This window comes from Corylus avellana, chromosome 8 (genome assembly GCF_965113065.1).
Source record: "Corylus avellana chromosome 8, dhCorAvel1.hap1.2, whole genome shotgun sequence".
In the NCBI taxonomy this organism is placed as follows: Eukaryota; Viridiplantae; Streptophyta; class Magnoliopsida; order Fagales; family Betulaceae; genus Corylus; species Corylus avellana.
In genome coordinates, this window is record NC_142497.1 from 18,341,130 (window position 1) to 18,356,678 (window position 15,549).

Genomic DNA, 15,549 nt, shown 5'->3' on the forward strand with positions numbered 1-15,549 from the left:
CCACCGGGCGGCACGTCATCAGAACAGTGGGCGATGAACACGTAAGAGACCAAGCAATGACAGGTTGCCTTAAAATGCAGTTGACCAAACTGCCACTGTCCGTTTCACGCGGCGTCTTTCGGTGTGTACTAAATTGTGCCCCATAATTTTGGAATGACTAAATAGTCCTCACCTGGCCATGTGGCGAAGTCTAATTGGGTAGAAAACTTGTGGGATGTTAACATGATTCGCACCTCAATTTTAAACCCCTTTCAAAATGTAAAGTAAAATCTACACACCAAATATAAAGGCACAGCCTTGAAGAATTATAAGAGCAGCTGTGTCTCTGTCTCTCTCTCCTTTGTCTCTGTCTCTTGTGTTTGTAACTCTCAAATTTTCTCTGTTACTTTTTATGTTTGGGTTTTTGGGTCTCTGTTTTGGGCTCTTTGTTAATATTCTGTGAATAGCTGAGAGACAGAGAGATAGAAGCTGTCATGGGTTGCTTTCGATGCACAGGGAAATCAAGCAAAAAATCAGAGAACGGGAACGACAAGTATAGCAGCAAGAAGAACAAGCCAGACGATCGAACCGCTTCAGGTAATTCTGCATGCCATTTTGATCAAATTTTACTGGACATTGAGGTAAGACCCATTTTCATTTGATCATTCAGATTCTTCTATTTATTTTTTTAAAAAATAAACGTTTTTGGGTGACTATTTTTTTTTTTTTTTTTTTTTGAATTTTCTGGTATATGGGTGCGTAGTAAATCATTCAAAATTGATAATTTTTGTAGGTGATAATCCGTGCCCCACCTTGTTTCATATTTCCATGAGGATTATCGCCAGTACTTTTTTGCTCTAATTCAATGGGTGGACGTATGCCTTTTCGTCTCAATTTAATTTTCTTCTGATAAATATGTTGACGGTGAACTGAGTAGTTAGAGAAGGCTGAATTTTAATTTTGGTGAGATGGGTTTCTCTTGAAGTATAAAGTTTAATTTTTTTTTTCTTTTTCATTCTGATTTGGGTTTAGAGTTAGGGGTGCTTTCTCAAAATTATATAATTTAAATTTCTAAGCTTTGATTTTGGGTTTATGTAGCTCATGTACTTATGCTAATATTCTCTGTTTTTTTTTTTTTTGTTTGCTTGCATGCCTGGAAATGTCCAACCCATAATCCAAAAGGGTTTTGTCATTTTACTCTCTTTGTTTGCTTTCAATTTTGATGATTGGTTTTCCGAGTCCCTTCTTTTAGAAAAAATTATCTCAAAACAATCTTTCCGCTTTTGCTCGTCATGTCCTTATTAGATGTCACTTTTGTTTGTTCTCTCTCTCTCTGTGGCTCTGTGTGGGATGCTTATGTCTTTTGGTTTCTGTATCTTAGATGCATTGAAAGTCAGCCCAAATGAGAATGTAAAGGAGACCGACGTGAAGGAGGTAGTGTGTAAGGATGACCAATTAGCTTTGGATGTAAAGGGTTTGAATTTGATAGATGAGGTTACAAAAGACGGAAAAACCGATGGCAAGCGGGCACAATCACTTACCTTTGATGAACTTGCAGAAGCAACCGACAATTTTCGGTCCGATTGCTTTCTGGGTGAGGGAGGTTTTGGAAAAGTTTACAAAGGGCACTTGGCAAAACTCAATCAGGTTGGTTGGAGTCAATTTGATTTTAGAATTTCTTTGTTGAAATGATAGACAAAATTGTGATAGTCAACAAGCCTGAAACCAAACTGAACAAATTACATTACTCAGAACAGCTCATTTAGTCAACAGGACAGAGTTGTAGTTTTCATTTCAACTCTTAAACATGTTTGCATTAAGTTAGAATTATTGTAGAACACATCGTTCTGCTTTGGGAAGCTATAGGTGCCATGTTATACTACTGTGTGATTATGCTGCTGTATATGTTCTGCTACTAAAATTCCTATTTGGTCAGTATTGTGCTTTTGTTCTATGGAGTAGGCTGGTGGTCAGACCTGAATTTTGTTACTGTTTTTGGTGCAGGACGTAGCTATCAAGCAACTTGACCGTAATGGAAGCCAAGGAATCAGGGAATTTGTTGTTGAAGTTTTGACATTAGGTCTTGCTGACCACCCGAATCTTGTGAAATTGATTGGTTTTTGTGCCGAGGGAGATCAGAGGCTATTGGTTTATGAGTACATGCCATTAGGATCTTTGGAAAACCATTTGCATGGTACTTAATTTTCTCAATACATGATCTCTTTTGCTTCCCATCTCGATTCTGGCCATTTATAGCTAACTTTTCAACTTTTTGGATCATCTCTACGAATGTTAGGATTTTTTTTTTTATATTCATCCATGACTTTTGATGGCAGAGCTTCCACCTGATAGGCAAGTACTTGATTGGAATACAAGAATGAAAATAGCAGCTGGTGCAGCGCAGGGCTTGGAGTATTTGCATGACGAAATGAAACCCCCTGTTATATACCGTGATCTGAAATGCTCAAACATTTTGCTTGGTGAGGGGTATCATCCAAAGTTATCGGATTTTGGATTGGCTAAAGTAGGTCCCATCGGGGATAAGACTCATGTTTCCACAAGGGTTATGGGCACATATGGGTACTGTGCACCAGATTATGCAATGACGGGCCAGCTGACATTTAAATCAGATATTTACAGCTTTGGGGTTGTTCTTTTGGAGATCATCACAGGGAGGAAAGCAATTGATCATACCAAGACTGCTAGGGAGCAAAACCTGGTTGCATGGGTAAGATAAAGTTGTTATTTCACTATACCTGCTGATATTAGTGTTGGTTGGATTGCATTATTGTGGTTGCTGTTCTTGTTGATATATTTTGTGCTAAGCAATATTAGTTCGATATTGGTTCACGTGTAGCGCATCAGTCTATCAATCTGAAAAGTTGATTTAGTGGGGATTGCTTTGTCTACATCACTTTTTTGAATTTTTTTTGTAGCTGTGTTGGCTGCCCGAGAGCTAGTACTTGAGGTGAACATTAGGTTAGCGATCAGCCCAAAGGACGAACCTAGGAGGAGTTTTACCTATTTGCTGGCTTTTATTTTATTTTTTATTTATTTTTTAAATGGTAAATATCACTACTGGGGCTGGAAATGAGTCTAGTTGAGCCGAGCCAAGTAGTGGCTGTGCGAGCTCGGCTTTACTTGAGCTTGAGTATCTAAACCCTGGCTTGGCTCGGCTTGCTAAGGGGAAAACTTTGTGCGACCTTGAGCTTGAGCTCGCCCATTAGCGATCAAGTACTCGGCTCAGTATCCGAACCAAGAGCATTTTTTAAGGAAATCATCTTCAGCTGAGCAGCCCAGTTGCATGGTGATGTTACTGCTGTTTGGTCCCAAGTGGCTTGTTAAGTAGTTCCAATTATGGATGAGCTCTACATTATGTAGAAATAGCTGGTCAAATTGCATGGTTAAGTTTTTTGTTTATTTCCTTCACTTGGAAAACCTATGGTATGTCTATTGAAATTTGACCTTCACTTTTAAGAATCATGCTAGAATATTTTGATAATGCATAACTCGAACTTATAAATAAAATTAGAAGCCTTGATAATGCGTAACTCATGCATATAAAAAGATCTTCACTCCCTTCTTGCCCCAAAGACCCCAAATTAAGAAAGGGGAGTTTCAGAAAAAGTTAGTTTATTCTTTCATCACAACAACCGAACAAAACAGGAATGAATAAATGGAACTTTTACAAAGATTTAATGGGACCGTTCACTGTGTTGAACTCACCATTGGTGAATTCCTTGAAGTGTCAAATGCAGTGAAACATATTGATTCAGATTCGTTTTGGGAGTTCATGTGCATCATAGCCTCATCATTATGAACCATGCATGTTTATATTGTCCTATCTCATATCACTAGATGAAAGTGTGTTTTTGTTCATTCTTGACATTCTCAACGCCGAAATAGTGTCTTTACTTACTCTTACAACCTAGTTGAAATTAGACAATTATAAACCATGAACTTACTATTATTTTAGCTTGGTCTCTTTACATGTCTCTATTTTTGAGTCCCAAGCATGTGGATCACATATTGAGTTAAACAAGATTGGATTAGATTTTTATATAACTTGACAATATAGTGTAGCTAGGCTAGGGAAGCTACACAACTCTATACCAACTCCCAGAAGAGAAAAATCAATGAATTTATATAAAGGCATGTTTGCGCTTGTAACTTATCTTAAGAGCCTATTATATAGTGCATTATGGAGCTTAAAATGTGATTGTAGTACATAAAAAGCTGTGCCAAGCAAAAGTAAGTCCGTTTGGTAAACAGGCTTGAAATAGATTTCTTTATTCCTTTTTTGTCAAACACCCTGCCCCCAATTCTCTTATGAAATTTCGACATTTTGAGACGACTTCCATGGCTCTTAGTAAGGCTTACAGATGTGTTGTGTATTGTATTTGTTTGCAGGCACGACCATTATTCAAAGACAGGAAGAAATTCCCACAAATGGTGGATCCACTGCTCCAAGGTCAATATCCTGTGAGAGGTTTGTACCAAGCTCTTGCTATTGCTGCAATGTGTGTTCAGGAGCAGCCTAATATGAGACCTGTCATAGCTGATGTGGTTACAGCTCTAAACTACTTGGCTTCCCAAAAATATGATCCCCAAATCCATCCAATCCAAAACCCTAGGAGGAGCCCATCTTCTCCTAATGTTAAAAGGGATGATGATAGAAGACAAATTGCCGGAAATGAAGGGCAGAGAGAGAGTGGCTGGAAGGAATAAGTCAATGATAAAGTGGTCAAATACCTTATACTCTGTTCATACATAATGTGCCTCGTTATCAATTTTTGCATCATAGAAGATAACAGGCGCTGCTTTGAACCTTTACATACAGGGAATTCCTGCCCTCTTCTTCTCTCAGTATCTCCTCTTTCATGTACATGTGAGCTCTTGTACCTAAGATTTCCCCTTTGTAGGAACTGTCTACCCATTTTTATAGTTTAGCATAAATTTTCTTAATAATGACTTCTCTTCTCATGATCTTCCTGTGATTCTTTTTCCAGCCATATTTAAGTAATTGGGCATGTATTTTCACTCTATTTAGCATTATGCTTGGAACTTGGAGAGATGTTAAAAAGAGAAATGTACGGAAAACAGTGCAAGTTTAGGTGGGTTAGATGGGAGTGCTTCACCATGAACACACTGCAAGTTTCTTCTTCCTATTGTTGCCTAGACAGCAAATAAGACTAGTGTTTTTCGAAGGCATGTGAAAAGCGAGATGTAAGAGGCTTGAGGACCTCTTTCGGGGCGGCAATTCGGGTTCATGGGTTGAGTTGGGTATCCCACTAGCAATTTACTGCCTGAATTACTAGTAATTTATACAGTAAATATAAGTTTTTATGAGACTCAACTGTTTAAGCAAGTGGGCAGACAACTCAAAATTTGCTTGGGCATGTGAACTTCATATTAACTTTTTCACATTTGCTGTTTGAATTGTTAGGCAGCAAAATTGTTGGAGATTTCAATCCATTCGACTATATGGGTTGACATGAATGACATTTAATTAATCATATCAAATCCCTAGTATTTGATTTTGTCACTATAACAAGGTTGCAATTTTTGCAGTTGTCAAAATAATAAATTTTTTTTTTTTTTTTTAATCAAATAAGGGAAAGCGGGTTACATGATTGACTAATTGACCACAAAAGAGGTGGGCATCCCAATAACAAAGCTCAAAAGGTAAATGCAGTACAAATTCTGAATCTGATCTAAAAGGAAAATCACTCCCCTATTTCAAAGAATTGGTATTGATTTGGATTGAAAAAGCTTCAAAGAATTTGTTTCAATGCCTATTTCCATAAATTCAAACATTATTTTGAATAAAAAATGCGGCATGTACATCATACAAACTATCTTGTTATATGAAATAACCAAACTACTTATATAGAAGTTGAACTTGGTGGGTAATTGCCCATCTAAATTATCTATAGGTTAATTGCCCGTCTAAATTTCCTATAATTTCTTTCTAGGGTTATTAAGTAAATTTTCTCAATATCAATCATTATTTTCAAATAAAATTGTGGAGATTTTGCTATATCAACATCTATCATTACATTATCATATTTATTACCCTCAGTATTGCCGTTAGAAAGAGGTAAATATAATGGATATTTGCCATTAGAGAGAGAGCCATGTGAACAGTATAAATAAGGCACGTGAATTGCACGTGCATGAATTCCCCGCCCAAAATCGTTTCAAAGCCAAACTGCCTTAAAACCAGATCACTCAAGCCTGAACACCACAACTAATTAATTAGAAAGAGGCTTCAAATTCTGTCTCTCTCTGTCTCTGTCTCACAAGAATGCAGCAGAGGCCCTCTTCAAGCTCATCTCGTGCACTTGACGAGTGGATCATCGACATCCCCCCGGAGCCACAAGCAAAGCACCCTCCAAGAAGAAGAATGGATGATATGGGCGATCGTCTTCTGGGCTTCTTTAACAGAAAGATTTTACGGTCCCCGGAGAAGTGGATCCATGTCATTCCTGTCATTTTGCTCATTTGCCTCTTTGTTCTTTGGTGCTTCTCTTACCCAGGTATATCTATATATATATATATATATATATATATATATATATATATATATATATATATATATATATATATATTCTCAGGTTGAATCAATTTTCAGGAACCCAACTGTTGTTTGAGGATTCTTTTCCATGTTATTGCTTTGCTTTTCATATTGTTTCTTGTTTTGGCGAATGGGTTGGTTCTCTATTTCTTTTCTTGTTTTCCTTTAGTATTGGTTTTGTAGATTTTTTAGGTATCTTTCTTTTGGGATTTTTCTTCTATTGCATCGATTTTTGTTCTTTAATATTGCTATGCATTTCGCTTGAGTCTGCACAAGAAAATTGGGCGAGTTTGGCACTTCCTCTGCTGCAAAAAATGGATTTAATGAAGAGAAAAAAAAAATTGAAATCTTATAAAGAACTTGGAGTTCGAAAGGGTTGTTGAAACACAAAGATATTTGTTGACTTCAATATTATTCTTAGTCTCTTTAGTCTAATATCACCCTTAGTCTCTTTGTGTTTTCTTGTTTTCTATCATCTGCCTTCTAGCTATTGGCTGCTGCAGAAAATTCTGAATATCATGTTTGTGTAGTTCTGTTTCTCAATGAATAAAAAACCCATCTTTAGAAAGTCAAAATATTGCTCTTCTTTGCAATGCTTTCATCTCATTGCTCTTCTTTGCAATCCTTTTGCCTAATTAACTTTTGTACCTTTTGCTTGAAAGCAGTAAAATTGGTGATCAAGGATGGCAAACTTGCTGCTATACATCAAATTAAGATGCCGGTGCTTTTCAATGATATTGATGTAGCTATCCTGGCAGCGGCGGCTATATCACCAATAGCCTCAGACTCTCTGAATCTCACAAGCAATAATGAGACTGAAGGGCCGCCTCCGGCGAGTAAATCGGATTGCAGAACCGTCAGCAGGATATGCTTCTTTCAGCTTTGTGTTGGGACATGTTTGCAAGAGATAAGAGTACTCCAAGAACACTTTTGAAAGTGTGTTATAATGAAAGTTTCACAATAAAGGTTTTCCTCTTTATCTTTTTACACAAATAGATATATAGCAGCTAGCACTTTTGAGCATATCTTGCTTGTATATATCAAGATACACAAATTGATAAGAAATAAACAAAGAAAAACAAGAAACAGCTAAACTCTATATCAGACTCATTTCGTGGATCAGTGATGTTGTTGATTCAAAATTCCTTCTCTTCTGTGGATTTAATTGTGTAATCTAAGCTAGCAAATCTCTCTTTCTGAGTTTTGATCCTATTGGCACTCTTAATTAGCATAGATTTTATTCTTATAATAATGCTTTCCTTGATGCTGCTACAACTGACTAATCTCTCCATCTCGACAATTTCCCACCCACAAGTACATTGTTGAGCTCTTCTGTGATGGCAGAACTCTACAACAATCCCTTCTTGGTGACTGCATATCAAATTTGTGATTCTGTCAGTAACAGTAACAGCAATATCAATCTTTTAAGAGCATGTCTGGGTGTGCATTTGAAAGATCTAAAAGTGCGTTTAACACTCAAAAAATTCATTTGAAGAAAAAAGTACTCGTTTAGTAAAAGAATTGAAAGCACTTTTAAGGGTCAAAAAAGCCTAAAAATAACCAAAATGCACTTTTTGGCAAAAGCTAAAAAATGAAACTTTTGTCAAAAAAACGTTTTTTTGATTTAAAATCTCTATTTCTCAAACACAATCTCAAACATACTCTAAGTCAAAAGAAGATTATGCTAAAAGGAAAAAGGGTAAACCATCGAGTCAATGTTCAAAATCAGGATCTCTCGGCTCTAATGCCATAAGATGATAGGAAATGGTAAAATTACCTTCTGCCAACGAAGAGGGTCTGGTTTTTTCAAGACTATGACGGAATCGATTTTCTCCGGCGAGTTCATCTTCCAACGACAATAAGGGGAGCGAGATTTATGACGAGAGTAAACCCCAACGACCTGCTTCCGGGCTCGATCATATCGGGAGGAGCTCATGTAGAAAACAAAGGGTTTCTGACACGGATGCTTGGTGACAGGCCTAGTGTTGAATGCATATGCTGTGTAATCAGCTTTTTTGTACCAATTAAGGAAGGTTCTAGTGGGCATCTCCAGCTCTCTGGGCGAGATGACTCCCCTTAAGATTTGAACCACATAGCCCCATGAGATGGAGATGGACCAATACTTTTTCTTGTCATAGCAGATTGATTGCTGCATTATACTTGCTGAATCGTGCCTGACGGATTGCATGAGGTGTTGGAGGGCTTTTACTCTTGTGGTGCGTGGGAATATTGGTTCCACCACATCAAGGTGGTGAACTGACACCAATGGAGTTATTGGATGGGCTCCCAAAAGCCCTAATAGGTCTCCATACACATCATACTGCATAACGACAAAACACAAGTCTTTATATGCTAAACAATATGGAGCACTAATGTCTTATGGGTATTTCAGCGTTTATCGCCACTACAAAAAAATCAGGATTTTGTGACATTTTTACAGTACCTTAGTTTTCAAAATGTCACAAAATGGTGACGTGTCAAAGAATAAAACGTTTTATATCCACACGTAACTAATTAGTGACGTGTGAACAATAACATATCACTAATTAGTGCATCCGGGTCATCAAATATTAAAGAATTACTTTATTTTGGCTATTTATTTTTTCAAAACACCTACATCCAACTTAGTACTTTAGTTATCAACTCTCACTATCTTATTTAAATATATAGTCTTTCTTCGACAATCATATTTTAGAAAGTTTATCGTTTTCTTAATGATCATATTTTTCAAAATATGTCTTTTTTTAATTGTTATATTTTTCATATTTTCCATCAAAAGATGAAATATAGTGAATTTTAGTAATTCATGGTGCTCCCAACAAAAATAAATCAATATATAAAAAGAGTCGTCTATGGAGTTGCTTGGCCAAAAGAGTAATCCCATGTGCATTATTCTCTCCTCACCCAAAAAAGCTGCCTGACTTTTTTTTATTAGAGGAGATAGAATCATATATATCTTCTTTTTTTTTTTTTTTTAAATGCATTGTTACAATTTGAAGCAAGTCGCGGAATTAGCATTTGGAGTTTGGGAGGGGGCAAAATTAAAAAATTTAGGAGTAAAATTCTAATTTTTTAAAAGATTGAAAGACTTTTTAAAAAAATTTTGGGAAAAATATGACCCGAATGCTCATTTTGACTATTTTAAAATGAAAAATGTTACACATTTCAATTCTCTTACGCTTCATAACATGCGATTAAATATAGTGATTAAATTTTAAATTCAATGATAATTTTTAAAGCGCGAGTGTATGCATGCATGTTGTGGGAATTGTCGTACCTGATGAAACCCAGGTTCCTTGGTGAGTGGGACCCCAAGCTCAGCCATGCAAGCCTGAATCCTGTCGTCGCTGCCATACAACCCCGGGTACCGCTGAATGCACCGGTCCTGCATCTTCGCCAGCTCCTGTGCCAGAGGATAGCTAATGGCGAATCCGCCGCCGCCATAAGCCATCGCATACGAGAAATATATGTTCTGAACATGACTCTCCGACGAGCTCCCGACGTAATAGAATTGCCGGTGATCGTACTTGGAAAGAGTTCTCACTACATTATCCACCACGAAAACAGTGTCGTCGTCACCCATTACAAACCATCTCACATCCTTCATCCCAAGCCTTAAAGTCTCCGAAATCACCCTCGAAATCCTCAGCGCCGACCTCTGCCCCTGCCGGTTCGTGTATTTGAATCTTTTGGTCTCGCCGGATATCCGAATCTCCGGCAGGCCTTCGTTTCTTCTGGTTCTTACTCTTTTATCCAACCAAACAACCCCTCTGGTTTCCTTCGGCCTCCACCACACTTTTATGTATTCCTTTCTCTTCTCCCACAGAGCCGACGAGGCGGCGATCCCGAAAACAACGTGCTTCAGCTCCGTGTCGTAGCGCTGGGATTTTTGTGGGAGTTGTAAGGTGTACGAAGCTTCTGCGCTTCCATCTTCGACGGAGATGTTGGTGAGCGTCTGAAGCTGTTCGTCAATGGAGGCGGCGGTGGCCGCGGGGCATTTGCGTTGGCCGGTGGTGAGCATGAAGTTGGAAGAGTAGACGATGCAGAGCATGGAGATAATGAAGAAGAACCAGGTGATGAAGGTGCTTCTGAAGCCGAAATGTTGCCTCATTTGAGTCCAACGTGGAGGCTTTTTGTCGGCGTCTTCAACCTTGGTGTTCTTCATGCCTGCCATGGCGGTTTCTGTTGAAGCTGTGGAGAGGATTATTCGGATCCGAGAGCAGGGAGATGGAGGGAGAGAGATCCATTTTAATGATCAGTTTAATTTGTTTTGAGTTTGTTGGGAAATAAACCGAATTTAAATGCGGGTATAATGGATTAATTAATAATCATCGTTGAAATTTGGTATAGTTCTTCTTGCCATGCCAATTAATTTAGATTTTATTATCTCAAAAATTATCATCTTTATAAAATTAGAGTTTTTTTTTTCTTCTTTTTTTAGTTTTAATTTTATTAATTACACTAAAAGATGATATAATCTAAATTAATTAATTGATGAGAGAAATGTTATTCCTCAAATTCTTATTGGATAAGCAGAAATATGAATAGAGTTGGACGAGAGATGAACAAGAAAAGAAAAACTAGTTCGAATTTAAAGAACTTTACCATATATAGTGTTCTAAGAAGACATCTGAATAGAAATTTGTTATAAACGGGTTTGTAGGTAATTCATACAAGCCCCTCTAATAAAATTACATATTTTCCGTCTCACATATTAAATAATACATGTCACTTTATGAAATGAGTTTGTATGAATTTGCTACAATTTTGTCCAAGAAATCTATAGCGATATACTGGGTATATCCACCCAACCAATTTTGATAGGAGTGCGCAACCTCGGGCCGGGTTATGGGCCGAGTAAACCTATTAGCTAGCCACTTGCTTTGATCGTTAAGGACGGCTGCTCTGATATGCGATCCCAACTGTCATGTCATTCTTGGCAAAGAATCATCAAGGCGACATTCTTAACCTGCCATCAACATGTGACATTAATGTGACAAATGGTAAATAGTTGTAGCTTGCCAAGAGGTAAGGAATTTAGTGCAACTATTCTTCATGGACCGTACCCCCACCAATACACAAAGAATACTGTACGAGCCTCTTTGAAATTACGTTCGAGAAATAGAGTTTTTAAATTAAACAATTTTATTTTGGCAAAATGCTTCATTTTTAAGCTTTTGTCAAAAATGTGTTTTAGCCATTTTTAGGCTTTTTGAGCCCTTAAATGAGCTTTTAATTTTTTTTTTACCAAACGAGTATTTTTTTTTCTTCAAACGGATTCTTTAAGTGTTAAATGCATTTGTAGGTTTCTTAAACGCAATTTCAAACATGTCCAACATCACTCAAAAACATGATTTGAGTGCCAAGCCAAGTCAGAGGTCGTGCCAACACCAAGCTTGCTAAGATTGTACATGGAAAAATTACTTCGCTTAAGAAAAATGAAGACAACCGATACACACATTTAAGAGTGTGTTTGGCAAACAACACTACATTGTTCATGTTTGGTGAGGAAAAAAAATGAGTGTAATAATTAGTATAGAAAAATAAAAAAATAGTATTGAAAAATGGAAAAAAAAATTTGTTTTGTATTGATTTTTTTTATTTGAATAGTAGTAAAAAGTAAATAATGTGATATAAAAAGTGAAAATATTTTTGTGTTGATTTTTTTAGGGAATGAAATGAATAGTATTAAAAAATGTTGGTGTCGTTTAACAAACAAGGTTAGTATTATTGCTCACGCATTCTCATTTCTCTAAAGAGTATTCTCTTTACAAAAACTCTTGCTAACTTACTTATCGAAGTAATTAAGTATTTTCGATTGGCTCTCTCATAAAGTTTTTAAACTTACTTTCTACTCCTTTTTGCAGGCATTTATAGGCATCGTTTGATAAATGATTTTGCCTGTTTTTGGTTATACACTATTCATCACACTTTTTTTATTTTTTTAATATTCTCTTACTTTTTACATCATATCAATTATTTTTTATTATTATTCAAATAAAAAAATCACTACAAAATAAAATTTTTTCATTTTTCTATACAAAACATTCTTACTTTTTCACTTTTTTTTTAAAAAAAACATTCTTACTTTTTTTTTTCACTTCAATCACTTTCTGCTACAGAACCAAAACCAAAACAAAATCTTTTATCAAACGAAGTCCTAGTCTAAAATTGGTCGTGCGACCAACTGCGTCATCTTATAGTAACATTTCATCCTTGGTGCAAGTAATGTGATTTGACAGGGAGCTTTTTGGTATCAATTTTTTGTCATTACACACAAAATGCAAAGTTGTGAAATGTCCAAATCAGTAATGTCTATTTATGTGCTTACTCAAGATGTTGAAATGTCTTATGTGTAGGCCATCTAGGGCATAGAAGAGCCCATTGGCCAAAGGTATGGGCTGCTCTGCTCACTAGATATTGTTGGGCAACAAAGCCTAATTTGCTTTCCCCCAATGTCACTGTCCTGATAGTTCCCCCTATTCCTGGCCCAAAACTTTAAAAAGGACAAAAAAAAAAAACAAAAAAAAAAATTACATATATTTTCTACTACTTAATTACAATTAATATAAAATATACAGATTAATTCATATATACATAATATTTAGGGTAAAGTTTAAACTACCACTTAATTGACAATGTTTTCTCAAACTACTAAAATATTGTCAATGTCCTAAGACTAGCAAAAAGATAAAAATACTCCTATATATTTCTCAATAAAACAAAAATACCCCTATAAATTTGCAAAAAAAAAAAAATTAAAAACAAAAATAATTTTTTTAAAAAACAAAAATTTTAATTAAAAAATAATTTATTTTTTAATTTTTTTAGAAAGCGATTTTTTTAAAAAAAAAAAATTTAAAAAGAAATTTTATTTATTTATTTTTTTTTTTATCTTTTGTTTTTAAAAAACATAATTTATATTTTTTTAAACGAAAATTTTTACTTAAAAAAAATTATAAAATCTAAATTTTTTCTTATAAAAAGATTTTTTTTTTAAATTTTTTATTTTAACTTGGGCACTCCTTGCATTATTATTATTATTATTATTATTTTCAGTTTTAGGTTTTTTCTAGAAGTTGTACTATTTTGTTTTGTTAATTTTACCAAGATTAATTTTGTATTAGACGGACATTGACAATGCTTTAGTAGTTTGAGAGAGACATTGTCGTAATTAAAAATTGAAAAATATTGTCAATTAGGTAATAATTTGAATAATATGTGGACTTTCTTCTAAAATTTATAAATTAAAAATAAAAAATAAAAATAAAGAAGAAAAAGAAAAAGAAAGAGAGAGAGAAAAGAAAGAGACAGAGACAGAGACAGAGGTGTTTTCTGCCATGTACACATCTGATTCCCATGATCTCCAACTCCGGCCAATGCAACAAAGCGGGACCACCTTTTCCTGGTGGGGTCTACCAGGAAAAGGGCACTACTTCACCAACAGGACTGTCTGATTTGACAACTCACAGACGTGAACGGATAAGATGATTGCAAGGAGGCGTTCACGTGGCTGTGGGACCCACGATGTGGAAGTGGGGCTCTACTACATCCTTCTCAGTTTTTTACCTGTTTATGAAATCAAAGTATGACGGGTTCACAAGTATAAAGTATTCACTTGCACAAAAAAGGTTCCCGTCTTATAAGGTGATGGTGATGTGAAAGTGTTGAACCCTTTTTAATTCAATTCTTATTAAAAGAAAAGGCTTAATGGTGGATAAAAGCTACTATATTAGTTAACATCATCTCATTTAAATAAAAAATTTCATATCAGTCTAGTGAAATAAGAGTCTGAGTATTTAAAATTTCTTTATAAAAAAAATAGCATAAATAAAATTAAGGGTAACACTCACTTAATCCCTTTAAATTACTACCTCAATAATAATCTACCCCCAAACTATTAATTGTGACAATTTACCCCATAAAATACCAAACAATAACAATGTATCCTCAATTTTAACAAAATGACGAAATTACCCTTATTGAAATAAAAACAAAAATACTAAAATTTATTTTTTATTTTTCAAATTTTAAGGAACTTACTCTTTTTTGCTTCTTCTTCTCCTTTTTTTTTTTATTTATTTTTTATTTTATATATATATATATATATATATATTTTTGAAATCTCTTCTTCCTCATATTATTAATACTAATATTGGGAAAGATCGAATTTGAAGCTATTTTTGACAAGGGACTTCGTTATTTATAATAATAATAATGTTAAAAATTATATTTTTATTTATGAAAAATTTCACTTCAGACCCATAAACTACTATGCATTTTGAGAATACCTTCCAAATTTCAATAACTCTCAATTTAACCTCATAAACTTTCAATTTGATTCAATTGACCCATTCTGTCAGATCCAACCGTTAACCCTAATGGAAATGACTAAAAAGACTAAATTACCCTTCGATTTTATTTTATTTTATTTTTTATTTGAAATTTTATAAACAAATCAGGGATATAAATGTTATTTTATCACTTTTAACGTTTAAATTTGACGTAGGGGTATATTACATCAAATTAAAAATTCAGAGAGTGAAATTAAGAGTTTTAGAATTTTGAGGAAGTCTTCTTAAAATGTGTGGTAGTTCAGAGGTCTTTAAGTGAAATTTTTTCTTTATTTATAATTATCGTATGCAATCTTAACCAATCTTTGTTAAAAAAAATAATTTTAAAATTTGTGGAAAAGGATATATTGCACGATGCTTGTGGTACATAACATTATTTTTATTTTATTTTATTTATTTTTATATATTCACATAAGAGAAGAGAAATGAGAAAATAAAATTCATACTAATAACCTTTATTTTATGGAACATAATATCTAGCTAATGGAACTATCTCCGCCAGTAATGGTCCATAGCGTTATTATATACAAATGGTAATTGTAAGTGTCACAAGTAGGTAAAAGTAAAAGTGAAAGCTCAACCCTTAATAAGTAAGTAAAGTGTGGGATATAATTCGTGGTAATTCTTCATCATCGAACA

General features: G+C 34.8%; 3 protein-coding genes across 4 annotated transcripts; 2 read left to right on the top strand and 1 right to left on the bottom strand.

Annotated features, from left to right (window-relative positions):
• Nucleotides 1-294: 294 nt before the first annotated feature.
• On the top strand, nt 295-4,965 carry LOC132163451 (Protein kinase superfamily protein). Of its 2 annotated transcripts, none has more exons than XM_059573747.2 (5): nt 295-576; nt 1,361-1,626; nt 1,984-2,173; nt 2,316-2,707; nt 4,390-4,965. In XM_059573747.2, the coding sequence occupies exons 1-5, from the start codon at nt 474-476 to the stop codon at nt 4,705-4,707; spliced, it is 1,269 nt and encodes a 422-aa protein (XP_059429730.2). In that variant the 5' UTR covers nt 295-473; the 3' UTR covers nt 4,708-4,965. The 2 variants fall into 2 exon arrangements, with proteins under 2 accessions (XP_059429730.2, XP_059429731.2); XM_059573748.2 differs by lacking the exon at nt 295-576 and adding an exon at nt 718-854.
• Nucleotides 4,966-6,286: 1,321 nt separating this feature from the next.
• LOC148584225 (Serine/Threonine-kinase RLCKVII protein) lies at nt 6,287-7,741 on the top strand. The gene is made up of 2 exons (XM_088518912.1): nt 6,287-6,518; nt 7,222-7,741. Exons 1-2 carry the CDS (start codon nt 6,287-6,289, stop codon nt 7,488-7,490), a joined length of 501 nt encoding a protein of 166 aa, XP_088375038.1. The 3' UTR covers nt 7,491-7,741.
• Nucleotides 7,742-7,825: 84 nt separating this feature from the next.
• LOC132163449 (transferring glycosyl group transferase (DUF604)) lies at nt 7,826-10,712 on the bottom strand. Its single transcript, XM_059573746.2, has 3 exons — nt 9,834-10,712; nt 8,334-8,876; nt 7,826-7,927 (listed from the first exon to the last, which is right to left on the bottom strand). Exons 1-3 carry the CDS (start codon nt 10,665-10,667, stop codon nt 7,826-7,828), a joined length of 1,479 nt encoding a protein of 492 aa, XP_059429729.2. The 5' UTR covers nt 10,668-10,712.
• Between the last annotated feature and the right edge of the window lie 4,837 nt (nt 10,713-15,549).